The 14,768-nt window shown below is 43.7% G+C and overlaps 1 protein-coding gene and 3 non-coding genes across 7 annotated transcripts in view; 3 read left to right on the top strand and 1 right to left on the bottom strand.

The window, feature by feature from the left end:
* Positions 1-14,768, bottom strand: part of LOC139478621 (solute carrier family 4 member 11-like) — a 62,924-nt gene that overhangs the window by 12,526 nt on the left and 35,630 nt on the right. For all 4 annotated transcript variants that reach the window (XM_071261173.1, XM_071261176.1, XM_071261175.1 and 1 more), the window contains 6 exons: positions 14,679-14,766; positions 9,788-9,911; positions 7,261-7,470; positions 5,324-5,408; positions 4,970-5,092; positions 2,256-2,369 (listed from right to left, as the gene is read on the bottom strand). In XM_071261173.1, the coding sequence (XP_071117274.1) occupies positions 2,256-2,369; positions 4,970-5,092; positions 5,324-5,408; positions 7,261-7,470; positions 9,788-9,911; positions 14,679-14,766 (744 nt within the window). The remainder of the gene's footprint in view (positions 1-2,255; positions 2,370-4,969; positions 5,093-5,323; positions 5,409-7,260; positions 7,471-9,787; positions 9,912-14,678; positions 14,767-14,768) is intronic.
* Positions 10,339-10,463, top strand: LOC139480641 (U11 spliceosomal RNA). The gene has a single exon (XR_011654472.1). It is a non-coding gene; the product is annotated as a U11 spliceosomal RNA (small nuclear RNA).
* On the top strand, positions 12,700-12,824 carry LOC139480643 (U11 spliceosomal RNA). The gene has a single exon (XR_011654474.1). It is a non-coding gene; the product is annotated as a U11 spliceosomal RNA (small nuclear RNA).
* On the top strand, positions 13,991-14,115 carry LOC139480642 (U11 spliceosomal RNA). Its single transcript, XR_011654473.1, has one exon. It is a non-coding gene; the product is annotated as a U11 spliceosomal RNA (small nuclear RNA).

The following is a 14,768-nucleotide window of genomic DNA, read 5'->3' on the forward strand; positions in this document are numbered from 1 at the left end:
TGTCTTACTTTTGATGTAGAGGGTGTTTTGTTCAAGAACAGAGCATCTGTTGTCTTACTTTTGGTGTAGAGCATGTTTTGTTCAAGTACAGAGCATCTGTTGTCTTACTTTTGGTGTAGAGGGTATTTTGTTCAAGAACAGAGCATCTGTTGTTTTACTTTTGATGTAGAGGGTGTTTTGTTCAAGAACAGAGCGTCTGTTGTCTTACTTTTGATGTAGAGGGTGTTTTGTTCAAGAACAGAGCGTCTGTTGTCTTACTTTTGGTGTAGAGCATGTTTTGATCAAGAAAGAGCGTCTGTTGTCTTACTTTTGATGTAGAGGGTGTTTTGTTCAAGTACAGAGCATCTGTTGTCTTACTTTTGGTGTAGAGGGTATTTTGTTCAAGAACAGAGCATCTGTTGTTTTACTTTTGATTTAGAGGGTGTTTTGTTCAAGTACAGAGCATCTGTTGTCTTACTTTTGGTGTAGAGGGTGTTTTGATCAAGAACAGAGTGTCTGTTGTCTTACTTTTGGTGTAGAGGGTATTTTGTTCAAGAACAGAGCATCTGTTGTCTTACTTTTGATGTAGAGGGTGTTTTGTTCAAGAACAGAGCATCTGTTGTCTTACTTTTGGTGTAGAGCATGTTTTGTTCAAGTACAGAGCATCTGTTGTCTTACTTTTGGTGTAGAGGGTATTTTGTTCAAGAACAGAGCATCTGTTGTTTTACTTTTGATGTAGAGGGTGTTTTGTTCAAGAACAGAGCGTCTGTTGTCTTACTTTTGATGTAGAGGGTGTTTTGTTCAAGAACAGAGCGTCTGTTGTCTTACTTTTGGTGTAGAGCATGTTTTGATCAAGAAAGAGCGTCTGTTGTCTTACTTTTGATGTAGAGGGTGTTTTGTTCAAGTACAGAGCATCTGTTGTCTTACTTTTGGTGTAGAGGGTATTTTGTTCAAGAACAGAGCATCTGTTGTTTTACTTTTGATTTAGAGGGTGTTTTGTTCAAGAACAGAGCTTCTGTTGTCTTACTTTTGATGTAGAGGGTGTTTTGTTCAAGAACAGAGCGTCTGATGTCTTACTTTTGATGTAGAGGGTGTTTTGTTCAAGTACAGAGCATCTGTTGTCTTACTTTTGGTGTAGAGGGTGTTTTGATCAAGAACAGAGTGTCTGTTGTCTTACTTTTGGTGTAGAGGGTATTTTGTTCAAGAACAGAGCATCTGTTGTCTTACTTTTGATGTAGAGGGTGTTTTGTTCAAGAACAGAGCATCTGTTGTCTTACTTTTGGTGTAGAGCATGTTTTGTTCAAGTACAGAGCATCTGTTGTCTTACTTTTGGTGTAGAGGGTATTTTGTTCAAGAACAGAGCATCTGTTGTTTTACTTTTGATGTAGAGGGTGTTTTGTTCAAGAACAGAGCGTCTGTTGTCTTACTTTTGATGTAGAGGGTGTTTTGTTCAAGAACAGAGCGTCTGTTGTCTTACTTTTGGTGTAGAGCATGTTTTGATCAAGAAAGAGCGTCTGTTGTCTTACTTTTGATGTAGAGGGTGTTTTGTTCAAGTACAGAGCATCTGTTGTCTTACTTTTGGTGTAGAGGGTATTTTGTTCAAGAACAGAGCATCTGTTGTTTTACTTTTGATTTAGAGGGTGTTTTGTTCAAGAACAGAGCTTCTGTTGTCTTACTTTTGATGTAGAGGGTGTTTTGTTCAAGAACAGAGCGTCTGTTGTCTTACTTTTGGTGTAGAGCATGTTTTGATCAAGAAAGAGCGTCTGTTGTCTTACTTTTGATGTAGAGGGTGTTTTGTTCAAGTACAGAGCATCTGTTGTCTTACTTTTGTTGTAGAGGGTGTTTTGTTCAAGAACAGAGCGTCTGTTGTCTTACTTTTGGTGTAGAGGGTGTTTTGTTCAAGAACAGAGCGTCTGTTGTCTTACTTTTGGTGTAGAGCATGTTTTGATCAAGAAAGAGCGTCTGTTGTCTTACTTTTGTTGTAGAGGGTGTTTTGTTCAAGTACAGAGCATCTGTTGTCTTACTTTTGTTGTAGAGGGTGTTTTGTTCAAGAACAGAGCGTCTGTTGTCTTACTTTTGGTGTAGAGGGTGTTTTGTTCAAGAACAGAGCGTCTGTTGTCTTACTTTTGTTGTAGAGGGTGTTTTTTGTTCAAGAACAGAGCGTCTGTTGTCTTACTTTTGTTGTAGAGGGTGTTTTGTTCAAGAACAGAGCGTTTGTTGTCTTACTGTTGGTGTAGAGGGTGTTTTGTTCATATACAGAGCATCTGTTGTCTTACTTTTGGTGTAGAGGGCGAGGGGCGCTGTGGTCAGGAGGACAATGAGAGGCTGCCCTCCGAGTACTGCAAACACCACACCACCAAAACACTGGGAAAACAGGATCTTCTTGACCCCTGCAAAAAAACCATTAAAGGTCTACAGGGAATTCCTACTTGAATCTCTGTCACATGTCTCACAAACAAAACCTCAAACACTTCATGGTATTCATACCTATAACTTTGAGTGTGTTGTCAGTTTGTAGCAACTAAGCCAGCCATGCAAGTGATACATGACCCACACCCCTAGTGGACTAATGACAAGTGGTGCATGACCTACACACCTGGTGGACTAATGACAAGTGGTGCATGACCTACACATCTAGTGGACTAATGACAAGTGGCGCATGACCTACACACCTAGTGGACTAATGACAAGTGACGCATGACCAACACACCTAGTGGACTAATGACAAGTGACGCATGGCCTACACACCTAGTGGACTAATGACAAGTGGTGCATGACCTACACACCTAGTGAACTAATGACAAGTGATACATGACCCACACACCTAGTGGACTAATGACAAGTGATACATGACCAACACACCTAGTGGACTAATGACAAGTGGTGCATGACAAACACACCTGGTGGAGTAATGACAAGTGGTGCATGACCTACACACCTGGTGGACTATTGACAAGTGATACATGACCAACACACCTAGTGGACTAATGACAAGTGGTGCATGACAAACACACCTGGTGGAGTAATGACAAGTGGTGCATGACCTACACACCTAGTGGACTATTGACAAGTGATACATGACCAACATACCTGGTGGAGTAATGACAAGTGGTGCATGACCTACACACCTAGTGGACTAATGACAAGTGATACATGACCCACACCCCTAGTGGACTAATGACAAGTGGTGCATGACCTACACACCTAGTGGACTAATGACAAGTGGTGCATGACCAACACACCTAGTGGACTAATGACAAGTGGTGCATGACCTACACACCTGGTGGACTAATGACAAGTGGTGCATGACCAACACACCTGGTGGACTAATGACAAGTGGTGCATGACCTACACACCTAGTGGACTAATGACAAGTGGTGCATGACCTACACACCTAGTGGACTAATGACAAGTGGTGCATGACCAACACACCTGGTGGACTAATGACAAGTGGTGCATGACCTACACACCTAGTGGACTAATGACAAGTGGTGCATGACCTACACACCTGGTGGACTAATGACAAGTGATACATGACCTACACACCTAGTGGACTAATGACAAGTGGTGCATGACCTACACACCTAGTGGACTAATGACAAGTGGTGCATGACCAACACACCTGGTGGACTAATGACAAGTGGTGCATGACCTACACATCTAGTGGACTAATGACAAGTGATACATGACCTACACACCTAGTGGACTAATGACAAGTGGTGCATGACCTACACACCTAGTGGACTAATGACAAGTGGTGCATGACCAACACACCTGGTGGACTAATGACAAGTGGTGCATGACCTACACACCTAGTGGACTAATGACAAGTGGTGCATGACCTACACACCTAGTGGACTAATGACAAGTGGTGCATGACCTACACACCTGGTGGACTAATGACAAGTGATACATGACCTACACACCTGGTGGACTAATGACAAGTGGTGCATGACCTACACACCTAGTGGACTAATGACAAGTGGTGCATGACCTACACACCTAGTGGACTAATGACAAGTGGCGCATGACCTACACACCTGGTGGACTAATGACAAGTGGTGCATGACCTACACACCTAGTGGACTAATGACAAGTGGTGCATGACCTACACACCTAGTGGACTAATGACAAGTGGTGCATGACCTACACACCTGGTGGACTAATGACAAGTGGTGCATGACCTACACACCTAGTGGACTAATGACAAGTGGTGCATGACCTACACACCTAGTGGACTATTGACAAGTGGTGCATGACCTACACACCTAGTGGACTATTGACAAGTGGTGCATGACCTACACACCTAGTGGACTAATGACAAGTGGTGCATGACCTACACACCTAGTGGACTATTGACAAGTGGTGCATGACCTACACACCTTGTGGACTAATGACAAGTGGTGCATGACCCACACACCTTGTGGACTAATGACAAGTGACGCATGGCCTACACACCTAGTGGACTATTGACAAGTGATACATGACCTACACACCTTGTGGACTAATGACAAGTGGTGCATGACCCACACACCTAGTGGACTAATGACAAGTGATACATGACCTACACACCTAGTGGACTAATGACAAGTGGTGCATGACCTACACACCTAGTGGACTATTGACAAGTGGTGCATGACCTACACACCTTGTGGACTAATGACAAGTGATACATGACCTACACACCTGGTGGACTAATGACAAGTGATACATGACCTACACACCTAGTGGACTATTGACAAGTGGTGCATGACCTACACACCTAGTGGACTAATGACAAGTGATACATGACCTACACACCTGGTGGACTAATGACAAGTGATACATGACCTACACACCTAGTGGACTAATGACAAGTGATACATGACCTACACACCTGGTGGACTAATGACAAGTGATACATGACCTACACACCTGGTGGACTAATGACAAGTGGTGCATGACCTACACACCTAGTGGACTAATGACAAGTGGTGCATGACCTTCTCACCTATAGCACCATCTGTGTTGTCGCTGTTGAGCATACCGAAGGCGATGTTGGGCAGCACGCAGGCGAAGTAGAGGAACAGAGTTGTGGCTACCACCTTGTGGGGGGTCTTGTGACCGATGACGCCTATCATGCAATCAGAAAATAGGGTTTGTTTTCAAATATCACAAAACATTTCTATCAAATAAGATAACTTGTGTGATAACATGAATGTAATGCAATACATACAAACTTCAGGAACATAATATTTACTCTTACAGGTTATGTGAAATGTTACAGTTATGGCTCAGACAGCTCTGTTAGAATAATAATGTACTTTCATGTGATAAGCGTGACAGTATGACAGAGTCGTCTCACCATCTTTGTAGTCAGACCAGTAATGAGGCAGCCTCCTTTTGAGATCACCCAGAAGTCCCTGCCCGATGGGACACCGGGCTTTGGTCTGAAACACAAATTAATGAACACACTAAAGTTTATTCTGTTTAAAATGATATCACTTAATGAGCATCATAAATTATTGCACTACCTGTAGATTGTTTTTGGAAAAGTTGTATCATTTGATCAGCCATATTTACACTGGCCAACAAGAACTTTGTGTCCTGGTTGTGTTAATCTTCACATTTTCTGTCGGTAGTTTGAAAACGATTTGACAACATTTGTTTTGCCGCATACCGTTTGTTTACAGTCTGTTTATTTGGCGTGTCCATGTGAGGCCTTCGCGTGTATCATTTGTTTTATAGAGTTTTCAGCCTGCTAGGTTCCACGTGTCGTAGGGCTTTGTGTATAGAGTTTTCCAGGTCAAGTTTCAACCCATAATGCATGTTTCTATGTTCTCGTCTCGGGCTGACGAGACCTAATATTCTTTTCCCATCAACCCTAGCGTCATGGTTTAAATTCCTGCCTTTCGGTGTCATTGGCTAGCTGAACGCTACTTCAACACGTTTGTTTTTGTTCCCCGCCCACCCGCTGTCTTTTCTGTTCAGTATATTCTAGCTGTCCTGGTGGGTGAGTGAGTGAGTGAGTGAGTGAGTTGGTTGTAGGCACGGTACAAGTTACAGTCTACTAGCAACGTAATATTTTCTCTTTAAGTTTAAATTTTATAACTGAGCTAATTTGTATTTAAGTCATTCAAGCATACACTTTCTTATTGTGTTACTTTTGTGCTGTACTTTGTACCTGGTCTGCTTCTTTTACCTACTTCAGCCAAATAAATCTAGTCACTTTAGTCCTGTTGTGGTTCTTAATTACATGATGGAGACTAGAATAATATCTGAAAAAAACAGTTGCTAAATTATCTTTAAAAGAATATAATAAAAAGGAGCTCAGTCAGAGAGAGTTAAAATTTAACGTCATATTGGCAGTATTTCATCCATATCATGACAGCTTTTGTGATAAGCACTAGGTACTGGGGACTTGGGGGCTCTATTTATCTATTAACACTGACCACACAAAGGCAAAAAAAACAGCAATGTGAATTTTCAGTCATCAAAACTATTAAGTACGATTATAAGGTTGTGAACATAAAATCATAATCTTTGATCAACTATATCCACAATCAATATGAAGTGTGTTGACTGACACATGTATTACCTCCCCGTCCACATCGAACACCGACACAATCAATATGAAGTGTGTTGACTGACACATGTATTACCTCCCTGTCCACATCGAACACCGACACAATCAATATGAAGTGTGTTGACTGACACATGTATTACCTCCCCGTCCACATCGAACACCGACACAATCAATATGAAGTGTGTTGACTGACACATGTATTACCTCCCCGTCCACATCGAACACCGACACAATCAATATGAAGTGTGTTGACTGACACATGTATTACCTCCCCGTCCACATCGAACACCGACACAATCAATATGAAGTGTGTTGACTGACACATGTATTACCTCCCCGTCCACATCGAACACCGACACAATCAATATGAAGTGTGTTGACTGACACATGTATTACCTCCCCGTCCACATCGAACACCGACACAATCAATATGAAGTGTGTTGACTGACACATGTATTACCTCCCCGTCCACATCGAACACCGACACAATCAATATGAAGTGTGTTGACTGACACATGTATTACCTCCCCGTCCACATCGAACACCGACACAATCAATATGAAGTGTGTTGACTGACACATGTATTACTTCCCCGTCCACATCGAACACCGACACAATCAATATGAAGTGTGTTGACTGACACATGTATTACCTCCCCGTCCACATCGAACACCGACACAATCAATATGAAGTATGTTGACTGACACATGTATTACCTCCCCGTCCACATCGAACACCGACACGTTGGGCAGAGACTTCCTGTGTTCCGGGTGGCCCTGCTCCACCACAAGCTGTCTCGCTCTCGCTTGTAGGAGGCGGATAAACTCATCCTCGTCAGTAATGCTGAGCAATGAGTGCCGGAACTCCAGGTCCATGAACAATGTTGCAAATGTCCGACCAGTCTCCAAGTAGTTTTTGGTGGTTTTCTGCAGTTAAGAGAGGCAATGATATAATATGGCTATGGTGAGGTGAGGTGAGGTGAAATGGGGTTTAACGTTGTGTTCAGGCTTATTGCACTTATATTGTGACCAAATCCTAGACCTTCCATTCTCCGGGCGCACTCTCTACCACAAGACCACGGGGTCAGCCATATGGCAGTCTACTGGCGGACCCACACAGTCTACTGGCGGACCCAAACATTCAACTGGCGGACTCACACAGTCTTTTGGCAGACCCACACTGTCAACTGACAGACCCACACAGTCAACTGACGGACCCACACAGTCAACTGGCGGACCCACACAGTCTACTGACGGACCCACACAGTCAAATGACGGACCCACACAGTCAACTGGAGTGAACTGGCAGACCCGCACAGTCAACAGACGGACCCACACAGTCAACTGGCGGACCCACACAGTCTACTGACGGACCCACACGGTCAAATGACAGACCCACACAGTCAACTGGCGGACCCAAACAGTCAACTAACGGACCCACACAGTCAACTGACAGACCCACACAGTCAACTGACGGACCCACACAGTCAACTGACAGACCCACACAGTCAACTGACAGACCCACAGTCAACTGGCAGACCCACACAGTCTACTGACGGACCCACACAGTCAACTGGCGGACCCACACAGTCAACTGACGGAGCCACACAGTCAACTGGCGGACCCACACCGTCGACTAATGGACCCACACAGTCAACTGGCGGACCCACACAGTCTACTGACGGACCCACACGGTCAAATGACAGACCCAAACAGTCAACTAACGGACCCACACAGTCAACTGACAGACCCACACAGTCAACTGACGGACCCACACGGTCAACTGGAGTCAACTGGAGTCAGCTGGAGGACCCACACAGTCAACTGACAGACCCACACAGTCAACTGACGGACCCACACAGTCAACTGACAGACCCACACAGTCAACTGGCGGACCCACACAGTCAACTAATGGATCCACACAGTCAACTGACGGACCCACACAGTCAACTGACGGACCCACACGATCAACTGGAGTCAACTGGAGTCAGCTGGAGGACCCACATAGTCAAATGGCGGACCCACACAGTCAACTGGAGTCAACTGGCTGAACTACACAGTCTATTGGCAGACCCTCACAGTCAACTGACAGACCCACACAGTCAACTGGCAGACCCACACTGTCAACTGACAGACCCACACAGTCAACTGGCGGACCCACACAGTCAACTGGAGTCAACTGGAGTCAACTGGCTGAACTACACAGTCTATTGGCAGACCAACACAGTCAACTGGAGTCAGCTGGAGGACCCACATAGTCAAATGGCGGACCCACACAGTCAACTGGAGTCAACTGACAGACCCACACAGTCAACTGGCAGACCCACACTGTCAACTGACAGACCCACACAGTCAACTGGCGGACCCACACAGTCAACTGGAGTCAACTGGAGTCAACTGGCTGAACTACACAGTCTATTGGCAGACCAACACAGTCAACTGGAGTCAGCTGGAGGACCCACATAGTCAAATGGCGGACCCACACAGTCAACTGGAGTCAACTGGCTGAACTACACAGTCTATTGGCAGACCCTCATAGTCAACTGACGGACCCACACAGTCAACTGGAGTCAACTGGCTGAACTACACAGTCTATTGGCAGACCCTCACAGTCAACTGACAGACCCACACAGTCAACTGGCAGACCCACACAGTCTACTGACGGACCCACACAGTCAACTGGCGGACCCACACAGTCAACTGACGGAGCCACACAGTCAACTGGAGTCAACTGGAGTCAACTGGAGTCAACTGGCTGAACTACACAGTCTATTGGCAGACCCACACAGTCAACTGGAGTCAGCTGGAGGACCCACATAGTCAACTGACGGACCCACACAGTCAACTGGAGTCAACTGGCTGAACTACACAGTCTATTGGCAGACCCTCACAGTCAACTGACAGACCCACACAGTTAACTGGCGGACTCACACAGTCAACTGGCAGACCCACACAGTCAACTGGAGTCAACTGGAGTCAACTGGCTGAACTACACAGTCTATTGGCAGACCCACACAGTCAACTGGAGTCAACTGGAGTCAACTGGCTGAACTACACAGCCTATTGGCAGACCCACACAGTCAACTGGAGTCAACTGGCTGAACTACACAGTCTATTGGCAGACCCACACAGTCAACTGACAGACCCACACAGTCAACTGGAGTCAACTGGCTGAACTACACAGTCTATTGGCAGACCAACTGACGGACCTACAGAGCTATCTGCAGCTCCACATGAACATTACCTCTTTGGTTGGTGTGAGGATGAGGACGATGAATGTGACCTCCTGACAGTTAGCACCCAGATTGGCCGGTGTGTGGAGGCGGGCAATCACCACCTTCCTTTTCGCAATGGATGTCACATCACACCTGAAAGAAAAGAGCAAGTTTCTTTACAGTCCTTCAAACACACAATTTTAAAGGTTCTATGGGTGTGAAAAAACCCACTGCGGTTCATTTTTAATAAGGACACTTTCAGGACACTAAATTAATATCAAAGATATTTTACGAATGCTTCAGTTGTTAACTGAAAATGTTTTATCTCCCTTTAAAGCAAAACCTGAAAGATGAAAATAAGAACATATACATAATTCATTCCTAATCTATTGGACAAAATCATTTTATATTACAAACACAAAATGAATACAATTGACACTAAATTGTTCAAAAAGGTTCATTGTCGCAATTTTCATAAATGGATTAAATATACTACTTTAATCTTTAAGATGGAAATGTTCCAAGCCCGTCTGTAAAGAAACTCAGTTTTCAATCTACACAGAATACACACATCATTCAATAAAAGGGCCTTTGCTGTCAGTAGCACTTCATGAGCTCTCATGGAGCAGAATCGCAATCAAGAGATTTTGGAGGCATAATGTTTAGAAGTTGTGGCAGCTAGTGCTCATTGAGCCTGGCGCCCTGATATATACAAATCAAGATCAGATGTTACAACCACTGCCTGGACATATTAGGGGTGAAGGATGATAGAAAGAATTGGATTTGGAAGATACCAAATTACTAGTTTGTATCATGAATTATATCACTGTAGAGGACATGCATTGGCAAATATTATATACAATCCACTTAGTGCTCCAGAGCTATGGAGTGATGACATGCATGGATACTGGCTGTCCCTACAGTCTCAGACCGTCTCTGTGGTGTTGTGGATAGAGTGTGTGCCCGGAGAGTGGGAGGGTGGGGGTGTGATCCCTGGACATGTCATACCAAACATGTTAAAAGATGGTACTTGTTGTTACCCTGTCTGGCACTTGGCATTAAGAGGATAAAACAAGAATGGTCGACTCGAAGTCAGTATCCTGTGTCTGATTTGTTTGTTTGTTTGTTTGTTTGTTGTTTAACGCTGCACTCAGCAATATTCTACCTATATGACGGCGATCTGTAAATAATCAAATCTGGACCAGACAATCAAGTAATTGATATCATAAGCATCGATCCATGCAATTGGGGTACGATGACATGCATCAACCAAGTCAGTGAACCTGACCTCCCGATCCCATCAGTCGCCTCTTACGACAAGCAGAGTCACCTTTGACAGCAAGCATGGGTTGCTGAAGACCTATTCTAACCCGGATCTTCACGGGTCTGAGTGAGGTATTCATGTTAAATTGTGGTACGGTATCTCAGTGGGGTAGCATTGTAAAACCGGCATTAATCTGGACTAGTACAAGCAGCCACACACACATGTGCATGCATGTCATTACATAAGTGCAATAATCTTGATCGCGATGTTAAACCCCATTTCACCTCACCTCACCAACAGTCTCACCCTAACTAAACCCTGTCAACCGTGTACACTGTCCCACAACTATAGCCTGTTCACCAGTCTTCATTACATTATTTATACATTATTTAAGGTGGATGATCTGTGAGCTGATGTATCAGATTTAGTGTGTCAGATACCTCGGAAGCTGATGGGCCGCTGTGATGAGATGCTTGTGGATGCTGCCACACATCATGGTGTGAAGGATGTTACTGTGTGACAGGCTGGTGTTGTGTGGATGCTGCCACACACCATGGTGTGAATGATGTTACTGTGTGACAGGCTGGTGTTGTGTGGATGCTGCCACACACCATGGTGTGAATGATGTTACTGTGTGACAGGCTGGTGTTGTGTGGATGTTGCCACACACCATGGTGTGAATGATGTTACTGTGTGACAGGCTGGTGTTGTGTGGATGCTGCCACACACCATGGTGTGAAGGATGTTACTGTGTGACAGGCTGGTGTTGTGTGGATGCTGCCACACACCATGGTGTGAAGGATGTTACTGTGTGACAGGCTGGTGTTGTGTGGATGCTGCCACACATCATGGTGTGAAGGATGTTAGTGTGACAGGCTGGTGTTGTGTGGATGCTGCCACACACCATGGTGTGAAGGATGTTAGTGTGACAGGCTGGTGTTGTGTGGATGTTGCCACACACCATGGTGTGAAGGATGTTACTGTGTGACAGGCTGGTGTTGTGTGGATGTTGCCACACACCATGGTGTGAAGGATGTTACTGTGAGACAGGCTGGTGTTGTGTGGATGCTGCCACACACCATGGTGTGAAGGATGTTACTGTGTGACAGGCTGGTGTTGTGGCGTCAGTGACAGAATGACATGGGACAAAACTGGGTTCCCATTCACAAAGTATGTCATCCGTCTGGGTGTATCCTGGTGTGTTTGCTAACAAGGGTCTGTAATATGCACAAGAACATAAGGACTGTCATATCAATATTCAGGCTAAGTGCTGGGTGCTCTACAAGTTGGTCATTGTCTGCTTACTGGAGCGTTGCGTTTATACGGTGAATATGGAAATAGATATGAGGCAAATCTCCCTCGAGAACATAATTCTTATTCATTTTCAAGTGTTTAGTTTGATATTGGTTAAACTACAAGAGTAATATTATACCAAATATTAAAAACAATGTGGCAATATTCATAAACCAAACTTGTTCCTAAACAATTCCAGAAATCCCTTATATATTACAAACACAAAATGGACACAATTAACATTAACATGTTCAAAAAGGTTCATTGTAACAATTGTCATAAATGGATTAATTATACTACATTATTCTTCAAGATGGAAATATTCCAAGCCCATCTGTAAAGAAATTCAGTTTTCAATCTACACAGAATACACACATCATTCATTAAAAGGGCCTTTGCTGTCAGTGGCACTTCATGAGCTATCATGGAGCAGAATCGCAATCAAGAGATTTTGGAGGCATAATGTTTAGAAGTTGTGGCAGCTAGTGCTCATTTAGCCTGGCGCCCTGATATATACAAATCAAGATCAGATGTTACAACCACTGCCTGGACATATTAGGGGTGAAGGATGATAGAAAGAATTGGATTTGGAAGATGACCAAATTACTAGTTTGTATCATGAATTATATCACTGTAGAGGACATGCATTGGCAAATATTATATACAATCCACTTAGTGCTCCAGAGCTATGGAGTGATGACATGCATGGATACTGGCTGTCCCTACAGTCTCAGACCGTCTCTGTGGTGTTGTGGATAGAGTGTGTGCCCGGAGAGTGGGAGGGTGGGGGTGTGATCCCTGGACACGTCATACCAAAGATGTTAAAAGATGGTACTTGTTGCTACCCTGTCTGGCGCTCGGCATTAAGAGGATAAAACAAGAATTGGTCGACTCGAAGTCAGTATCCTGTGTCTGATTTGTTTGTTTGTTTGTTTGTTTGTTGTTTAAAGCTGCACTCAGCAATATTCTACCTATATGACGGCGGTTTGTAAATAATCAAATCTGGACCAGACAATCAAGTAATTGATATCATTAGCACCGATCCATGCAATTGGGATACGATGACATGCATCAACCAAGTCAGTGAACCTGACCTCCCGATCCCATCAGTCGCCTCTTACAGCAAGCTGAGTCACCTTTGACAGCAAGCATGGGTTGCTGAAGACCTATTCTAACCCGGATCTTCACGGGTCTGAGTGAGGTATTCATGTTAAATTGTGGTACGGTATCACAGTGGGGTAGCATTGTAAAACTGGCATTAATCCGGACTAGTACAAGCAGCCACACACACATGTTCATGCATGTCATTACATAAGTGCAATAATCTTGATCGCGATGTTAAACCCCATTTCACCTCACCTCAGCTACAGTCTCACCTTAACTAAAGTGTTTAGTTTGATATTGGTTAAACTTCAACAGTAATATTATACCAAATATTAAAAAGACGATGCCAATATTCATAAACAACATTTGTTCATAACCTATAGCAGAAATCCCTTCTATATTACAAACACAAAATTGACACAATTAACATTAACATGTTCAAAAAGGTTCATTGTAACAATTGTCATAAATGGATTAAATATACTACATTAATCTTCAAGATGGAAATATTCCAAGCCCATCTGTAAAGAAATTCAGTTTTCAATCTACACAGAATACACACTTCATTCAATAAAAGGGCCTTTGCTGTCAGTAGCACTTCATGAGCTATCATGGAGCAGAATCGCAATCAAGAGATTTTGGAGGCATAATGTTTAGAAGTTGTGGCAGCTAGTGCTCATTTAGCCTGGCGCCCTGATATATACAAATCAAGATCAGATGTTACAACCACTGCCTGGACATATTAGGGGTGAAGGATGATAGAAAGAATTGGATTTGGAAGATACCAAATTACTAGTTTGTATCATGAATTATATCATTGTAGAGGACAATATTATATACAATCCACTTAGTGCTCCAGAGCTATGGAGTGATGACATGCATGGATACTGGCTGTCCCTACAGTCTCAGACCATCTCTGTGGTGTTGTGGATTTACTGTGAAGGCAACGTTTTGGTATAGATCTTTATATGGTTGTGAAACAAGTTCAAACACTGTGAAACATACATCACTATTGAATAACCATTTCTTGTTTGTTCATTTGTAGCCACCATCAAACATGGGTGTATACTTTCTTTGGCTTGGCAGTGTAAGGGCAATATTGTGTGTGCATGTGTGCGTGCATTGTTTTACTTCAAAGTTCATACGTTCAAGTCATCGGACAATATACTACTTTCAGAGAACTGACAGAATACAAAGTCATTGACATATAGAATACAACAATCACAGAACTTGTGATATAAGACAGTCACAGAACTCACATCATACAGAGCCATGATTGGTCAAAGTCCACCCCACCCATCTCGCTGTTAGCAACGGTTCCTTGTATTGTCTTTGACAACAGAAGACCT

Source organism: Haliotis cracherodii, unplaced genomic scaffold (assembly GCF_022045235.1).
Source record: "Haliotis cracherodii isolate W230 unplaced genomic scaffold, xgHalCrac1.p SCAF_4, whole genome shotgun sequence".
Lineage (NCBI taxonomy): Eukaryota > Metazoa > Mollusca > Gastropoda > Lepetellida > Haliotidae > Haliotis > Haliotis cracherodii.